At 48.6% G+C, this 8,316-nt stretch overlaps 1 protein-coding gene across 20 annotated transcripts in view; it reads left to right on the forward strand.

Moving 5' to 3' along the window:
* The window catches only part of CD300LF (CD300 molecule like family member f), a 104,170-nt gene that overhangs the window by 7,921 nt on the left and 87,933 nt on the right, over positions 1-8,316 (forward strand). For 17 of the 20 annotated variants that reach the window (XM_049635812.1, XM_049635813.1, XM_049635815.1 and 14 more), the window contains exons 2-6: positions 3,266-3,595; positions 4,499-4,601; positions 6,083-6,195; positions 7,268-7,290; positions 7,572-7,721. In XM_049635812.1, the coding sequence (XP_049491769.1) occupies positions 3,266-3,595; positions 4,499-4,601; positions 6,083-6,195; positions 7,268-7,290; positions 7,572-7,721 (719 nt within the window). Of the gene's footprint in view, positions 1-3,265; positions 3,596-4,498; positions 4,602-6,082; positions 6,196-7,191; positions 7,722-8,316 lie in introns of those variants that run through there. The other 3 variants (XM_049635832.1, XM_049635829.1, XM_049635831.1) reach the window with 3 other exon arrangements.

Below are 8,316 nucleotides of genomic sequence, written 5' to 3' on the forward strand. Positions count from 1 at the left end.
TAAATTCCTAGCAGTGCTATTGCTGGGTCATAGGGTAGGTCTATTTTTAATTTTCTGAGGAACCTCCACACTGCTTTCCAGAGCGGCTGCACCAATTTGCATTCCCACCAACAGTGCAAGAGGGTTCCCGTTTCTCCACATCCTCTCCAGCATCTATAGTGTATATGAGATTTAAAAATCCATTTTAATTTTGTAGGAGGATTTTCCACACAGTTAACAGTATTTCTAAGCAAATTATCAGTGTCTGCATTACATTTTATTGAATATTTATTTTCCCAGTTGGTGGATGTTAACCTTGTTTCCTTTATTTTTGCTATTTAAATAATTACGTAATGAATCTTGGTGCATAAATTTAAAAAATTTTTTTAATAAAATATTTTTAAGTTTATTTATTTTGAGAGAGAGACAGAGAGAGCGAGTGGGGGAGGGGCAGAGAGACAGGGAGAGAGAACATTCCAAGCAGCTTCTGCACTGTCAGCACAGAGTCTGACATGGGGCTCCAACTCACAAACCTCGAGTTCACGATCTAGGCTGAAACCAAGAGTCGGACACCTAACCGACTGAACCACCCATGTGCCCCCCAAATTTTTAAATTTAATTTTACAGAGAGAGCAAGCGAGCAGAAAAGATGGGAAGAGGGAGAGAGAGAGAGAATCTTAAGTACACTCCAAGCCCAATGTGAGGCTCAAGCCCATGACCCTGGGATCGTGACCTGAGCTGAAATCAAGAGTTGGAGAAATCAAGAGTTGGATGCTCCGCTGACTGAGCCACCCAGGCATCCCTTGGCGCATATATTTTTGTTAGCTTCTCTGTCAAATCCTAGACATATAATCAGTGGAGCAAAGGGCATGATTATTTTGCTACATAATTGCCATATTACTTTCTGTAATGGTTGAACTGGTGACATACCTCCCAGCAGCTTCTCTGAGTGTCTGAATATCCATTCCACATCACCCATGTCAGCAACATAGTAGTCACAAAAACTTGGTTGATTTTATATGAAAATGACATCACTTTAAGATGTCTTCATTTGCAAAAAAAAAAAGTTTTCATTTGCTAGATATTTTAATTGAACATTTCCAATTTTACTATCCATTTGAATTTCCTCTTTGTGACTTGCCTTTTCTTGCCCCTTATCAATTTTTTTTTATAATGTTTACTTTTTTTTTGAGACAGAGGGGGACAGAGGATCCAGAGTGGGCTCTGTGCTTACAGCAGATAGCCCGATGTGGGGCTCGAACTCACAATCCTGGGATCATGACCTGAGTCAAAATCAAGAGTTGGATGCTCAACTGACTGAGCCACCCAAGCACCCCTATATATTCTTTTAAAAAAATGACTTAATCCTTTTCTACATTATTTGTTTCAAATATTTCTTGCAGTGTGTTCTTTGCCTCCATTCAGTCTGTTTTCTGGTATGTCCAAGTGTTACATTTTTTAATATGTGGTCAGATTTACTGACTCCTCTGTGATGAAAATTTAATTTTTTAATTTAGAAAGTGCCCCCTTTCATTCAGACATTTTTACATTTTTTTAAACATTTATTTATTTTTGAGAGTCAGAGCACCAGCGGGGTAGGGGCAGAGAGAGGAGACACAGGATCTGAAGCAGGATCCAGGCTCTGAGCCATCAGCACAGAGCCTGACGCTTGGTTCAAACCCCCGAACCGGGAGATCAAGGCCTGAACTGAAGTTGGATGTTTCACTGACTGAGCCACCCAGGCTCCCCTTTTCATTCAGAGATTTTATAAAGACTTCTAATTTCCTCTAGTTTAAGAAGTGATTTGCTATTTTGTGTTGACCTTCTTAGTCTCCCTATCTTTACCTACTTGGAGCATGTGGAGAGGTGAAAGGGTCCAGCAACACTTGTGCAAAACTGTCCCCTTCCCCACTTTTTTTTTTTTTAAATCTCCTATGGTATATTATACTCCAGAGAGTTGAAAACCTATCTCTAGGAAAATACCAATAGTACATCAATGTTCACAGCAGCATTATTCATAATAGCCCAAAAGGGAAAACAACCCAAGTGTCATCAATTGATGAACAGATAAACACTGTGTGCCTATCCCTACCATGGAATGAAGTGCCTGCATAGGCTATACCATGGACGAGCCTTAAAAACATTACACTAAGTGAAAGAAGCCAGACACAAAAGGCCATACATTGTATGACTACATTTATACGAAATGTGGACTTCAGAGTAGAGAAGTCTATAGACAGAACGTAGACTAGTTCTACCAAAGGAGCAAATACCAGGTACAGTGTTTCTTCTGAGGTGATGAAAATGTTCTGGAATTAGAGGTGATGGTTGCAAAGCTCTGTGAATATCCCCAAAACACCAGAGTAGATGATTTAAAATTAAGAGTAAAGGGTGCCTGGGTGGCTCAGTTGGTTAAGTCTCTGACTTTGGCTCAGGTCACGATTTCACAGTTTGTGAGATTGAGCCCCACGTCGGGTGAGTACGAGCCCAGCTTTGGGTAAGCCCTGCTTCTCTCTCTCCCTCTCTCTCTCTCTCCCCCTTCACTCAAAAAAAATTAAGAGTAAAATTCATGATATGTGAATTATATCTCAATTTTTATTTTTAAAAAAATTGTAATGTGTATTTATTTTTGAGAGAGAGACAGAGACAGAGTGCGAGTGGAGAGGGGCAGAAAGAGAGGGAGACACAGAATCTGAAGCAGGCTCCAGGCTCTGAACTGTCAGCACAGAGCCTGACATAGGGCTTGGACTCGTGAACTGTGAAATCGTGACCTGAGCCAAAATTAAGAGTCGGATGCTTAACTGACTGAGCCACTCAGGCGCCCCAAGCCAGTGTTTTAAAATGGAGAGGTTCCATATAAAATCCAGATTCCTGGTTACTCTAGAAAAATTAAAAGGTCTGAAACCACAGAGCCCACATCTTGCATGAGGAGAGTGGGCCAAAATATACTGGGGTCTTGCTTTCGTTCAGTCATTTGCTCTCCAGATGACTTTGGCCACGGGAAGGGGGTGGGGTGGACTATAGGAAGCTGTCATTGCTCAGTGTTGACATTTTTGATTCTTTGAGATCTGTAGTTGTGCTCTTAGGTGATTTCTATGATGGATTTGACCCAGTGGAGTTTTGAAGGACAAAGATCTGTGTTGTGGAAGGTCTATTCCTTCTTTGACTGTTATTCAACTCATGAGGTCCTTGGGTTTATTGGAATCATTTGTGATGCAGGAGGCTGTGGCTCTTCCTCAGGAGGTGAGATGGGGCGGTGACAGGCACATGGATTTGTGTTTTCCAGGCTCATCTGATATCTCGGGTCCAGAAGCAGTCAGAGGCCTGGTGGGGGGCTCACTGACGGTGCAGTGTCACTATGTACAAACGTGGAAAAACAGCAAGAAGTGGTGGTGTCGAGGAGCCAACTGGGGAAACTGCCATATCCTTGTTAAAACCGATGGGTCAGAGCAGGAGGTACAGAGAAAAAATGTGTCCATCAAGGACAATCAGAAAAACCTCATTTTCACTGTGACCATGGAGAAGCTCAAACAAACTGATGCAAATATTTACTGGTGTGGGATTGAGAGATATGGAATTGACCTTGGGGTCAAAGTCAAAGTGACCGTCCACCCAGGTAAGAGTATGTGTAAGTGTGGCTGTGTGCCTTCAGGGCCCAGTCTGTCCTGGGCTCTAAGGTTCCTCTCCAGTGACTTCAGTGTCACTCAGAGTGAACTGTCACACAGGGTGGTTGAGTCCTGAGCTCTCTGAGAACCCGACTGACCCCTTGGGGTTGAGAGGGACAGGGCTTCTCTTAGATGCTCTCTTGGCTCCCAGCTTCTCCTCCAGGATGGGATTGAGCTTGTCTGGGCATGTGTTTTCTCTGCACGGCTCCGTGCCTGAGTCTATTGCTAACAGAGATCAAGCTGATGGTCCCAGTTTCAGCCCATAGGACAAAGGGACTTTCTTCCAGGGGACCCAGAGACCCCAATTCCTGCCAATGCTTCCCTGGACTTCTGGTACCCTGAGTCCCTGCTCTTTCTGGAGTTTAGGGCCGGGACTTCATAGCGGCTATTCCCTTGCTCTGTTCCGTGCCACTCTCAGGGGGAAGGGCCCCAGCATAGTCGTGGTGGTGTAGTTGATTCCTGAGGTTCAGAATGGCCTCCACAGTGAAAAAGCTGTTTAATTCTGCTCCTGTCCTTTTTGAATAAATAAGATTGGGGAAGGCATTGGCAAAGGCCTTGTCATAGGCTGTGTGAATGTTTAAAGTCCAGCTGAATTCCAGCTGCCTTTGTCCTGAGGTAACACTAGGCCCCCTCTAATCCTTCCAGGGCCTGCTCAACATCCTCCCTGGACCTGTACCCAGTCCTGCCTGCCTCTGAGGCTGAGTATCCTAGGGGTCAGGGAGAAAAGAGCGGTCTAGGCTATAGGCCCTTCCCTTCCCACGGCCCAGCTCCAGGCTCCCCCTGGGCTCAGAGCCATGTGCAGGGCTGTGGGCAGGTTAGCAGGCTGAATAGTGTATAATATGGTCTATGCCTAGCACCAACTACAGTGTCAACCACCAGCTCAAATGCCCACATGTCCACAACGCCAGCAGAGACCAAAGGCCCCTCGACTATGACCAGCCACCACTACGATGGCAGGTAAGCCAGTTCTGGTGTGCTGTTTCCTGTGGTCTGCTTGGTTTGAACTCTTCCAATGGGGGGGGGTACACTTTGCAGTCCTAGGGTTCCCCTAATTACCGTTATGGCAAGAACAGTGGTATTGATGATTTGTCCCATCTCAGGAGCACCTGACAGCTCACAGAGGGCTTTCTTGTCCATTGTCTCTTAATTCTTTGACCCTACTCACAAGGAGGAGTAGGCAGGTACACATGTTCCCATTTTATAGAGGAAGAAACAGTCTCTCTCATGCTTCTTAGTAGCCTGCCTGGCCAGTGAAGCCAAAGTGGCTTTCTAGAAGTTGAGAGGCCTCTTTCCAATTCCTCCTATGCCCTCTTGACCTTGTTTCTAGATAGGCTGATCTCCTTTTGCCTGGCCTTCCTGTAGAATCCGAATGGGAGGTCTCCAATCTGTCTACTCTCGCCTGGAATCCCTTCTTTTTCTCTCTCCCATTTGCCTTCTGTTTCAAAAGTTTCTTTCTACTAACCTTCTTTTAATAAGTAATAGCTAACAGGGCGCCTGAGTGGTTAAGCTTCTGATTCTTGGTTTCTGTTCAGGTCATGATCCCGTAGTTCGTGAGATCAAGCCCTGCATCGGGCTCTGAGCTGACAGCATGGCGTCGGCTTGGGATTCTCTCTCCCTCCCTCCCTCTCTCTCTCCCCGCCCCACTCATGTAGAATGAATTCATTCTACAAATTCTGTGACTAGTGACAAATAAGAGATAGTCTTTGTATGAGTTTGCTCAGGATGCCATGACAAAGCACCATATCCTGGGCCACTGAAACAACAGACATTTATTTTCCCACTGTTCTGGAGGCCAGAAGGATGAGATCAAGGTGCCTCAGGGTTGGCGTCTTCTTGGGGCTCAAAGGGAGAAGCAGTCCCATGCCAATCTCCCAGCTTCTGGTGTTTGCCAGCCATCTGGGGGGCTCCTTGGCTTGTGGGAGCATTAACCCAATTTCTGCCTCTGTTGTCACAGGGTCTTCCTGTGCATACCTGTGTGTGGCTAGATTTCCCTTTTGTAAGGACACCAGCCATTGGATGAGGGCCCATCCTAATCCAGTATGACCTCATTTAGACTTGATTACATCTGCAAAAATCTTATTTCCAAATAGGTCACCTTCACAGGTTGGGAATGAACATGAATTGTGGGGGTGGGGGACACTATTTGATCCAGTATAGCAGGACAAGCGTAGAAGCAGGGAGACCTTTCCAGAGCTCATTGCCATATAGTTTCCATTAGGTGTCTGGACCCACTGAAACCCTGTGGAACCCTCCTCTCCTTAAATTTTTTTAAAAATTTTTTTACCATCTCTGAGGGCACTCAGGAGTGGGATTCCCAGGCTGGAAATCACAGTCCTCCAGGTCAAAAGGTGTTGGCCTTCCTGGCTTCCAGGCAGCTGGGGCAAGGCCCAGAAGCAGGAGGCAGGCCGGGGCGCATGGTGTCTTTCTGTTGTTTCCAGTGCTGACTCCATTAACCTCAGCATCCTGCTTCCCCTCATCTTTGCTGTGTTGCTGCTTCTCCTGGTGGCGGCCTCACTCTTGGCTTTGAGAATGATGAAGCAGCAGAAGAAAGGTGATCAGACTCAGCCGCTGGTGCTGAGCTGGGGCTGGGCGGGGGGCGGGGTGGGGGGAGCCGATGGCTGGTTCTGCCTCCACATTCTCAGGGTAAATGCACCCCTCCCCTCTCAGAACCCACAAGGACCCGAGGTCTCCTGGGGTGCTCTCCAGTCCCCCCACTCCTGCCATAGCCTGGGGACTCTTGTAGTCAAGGCGAGGGGCGGGGGAGCACTGCTTTTCTCCTAGATGTATGTCTGGGGCCTAAGTTTTAAGTTTCTGTGCTCCTGAGTATCTAGGCTTTTGAAACTAAGAACCAGGAGAAAAGAACCTGTTTCTTTGTTGCCTCTAATGGGGGTGGGGTGGGGGTGGGGGGAGAATCAGGGGTAGAGGCCAAGGGGCAGAGAGAAATAGGAACCACCAGCACTGAAAGCTGGTCCATAAGGTTCTGACCTAGCTCCTGCACCCCACTCAGAGGGCAGCCTGCATGGGGCACCCGTGTACCAGGCACAGCCAAGCAACTGGAAATGCAAGGAAGGGATGGGCTCAGCTGCCCAGCAGCCCCTGGCCCACTCAAAGACTAACCGGAATTGGGTGGATCACAGGAGACGAGACAGACCTAAATCAAGGGCCATGGAGCTGGGGAGGGAGGGGTTCGGCACCCGGGGTAGCTGGGAAGGCAGGCATGACTTTGAGTTGACTTCCGAATGATGGATGATGGTGGAGACCCGGGGGCATCTCGGGCAGGACTTCCGGCAGAAGTTATATGTGCCTGCAACTGCCCAGCAGGAAACTTAACCACACGGGCACCAAGGGCTGGCAGGGCCACCAGATCAGCTGATGACAGTTCCTCGATGTGGGGAAGATTGGCGAGGTCTCCTTATTTCTCAGGTGGAGAAGGGGCAGCTTGGAGAGGTAGTGACCAATGTCACAGAGTGTGTCATCTGAGGAGTCAGAATTGGAACCAGGTCTCACGTCTCTGACTCTGGAGCTGAATCCACCTCTTATCTTCCAGATTTCTCTTCCCCAGACCCGGGGGCCCTGTGAGTCTGGAGACGGGCTTTCTGATTTTGATTGTTTTTGTCTTTTAGCTGCTGAGCCATCCCCAGGGCAGGTAAGAGAGCTTCTGAGGTCAGATCAGAGACACCAGATCGCGCCTTCTTCTCTTTCCTCATTGTCCCCGGAGCGCTGTTGTCCAAACCTATCAGACAAACCGTGTCCTTGTGCTCACGGCCCAGCTGCAGAGCCTGGGAGGATGGGATGCTGGAAACAGACAGAAGGGGGGAGGGCGGGAAGGGGGGAGGCATGGGGGCTGCAGAGGAAGCTGGGAGAGGCAGGCCCAGGGAAGCTTGGCCCCGTAACCCTCTGTGGAAGACGACCAACTTCCTCTCCCAGGTGATGCAGCCGCTGGAGGGGGACCTCTGCTATGCAAACCTGACCCTACAGCCAACCGGAACCTCCCACGGCTCCTCCCAGAAGAAGGCCTGCACAAAGCCCTCCTCCTCTGCCCTGGAAAACCAGCAGGAAGTGGATTATGTCACCATGGTGTGTACCTGGGGCTGCTGTGGGCCTTGGAGCCAGATAGGCTTTCTCCTGCCCATGTGGGCACAGAGAAAGAGGGGTGGGTGCTGGGCAAAGCCACAGCCATTGAAAGACTTGCCTCTGGAGCTCCCCTCCACACCTCCCTCCTCCCCAGACTTTTGGCCTTTGGACATGTCTCTACAGCAGTCCTTGGCACTGGAGGATGCAGAGTCCCATCAGACATGGCCCTCATGCTGGTTGGGTCACAACCCAGACAGGTTGTGACCTAGAATTCCCTGTGAAGGGTGCTGCCCTTGTTCAGAGTCGAGGGAAGGTCTTCTGCTGTGATTGGAGCTCAGGGAGCTGGCAGAGGGAAGGCGACAGGAGCTGGAGTGTCTGGGAGGAGCCTTCAGAAGCCCTGAAGGCTCTGTTTCCCCACCTCATCCAAGGCCTCCTCCATGCATGGGCATAACCTCCTGCCTGCCTCTCTGACCCCTTGGGCATCTTTTTTTTTTTTTTTCAACGTTTTTTTATTTATTTTTGGGACAGAGAGAGACAGAGCATGAACGGGGGAGGGGCAGAGAGAGAGGGAGACACAGAATCGGAAACAGGCTCCAGG

Source organism: Panthera uncia, chromosome E1, assembly GCF_023721935.1.
Source record: "Panthera uncia isolate 11264 chromosome E1, Puncia_PCG_1.0, whole genome shotgun sequence".
NCBI classification, from domain to species: Eukaryota; Metazoa; Chordata; class Mammalia; order Carnivora; family Felidae; genus Panthera; species Panthera uncia.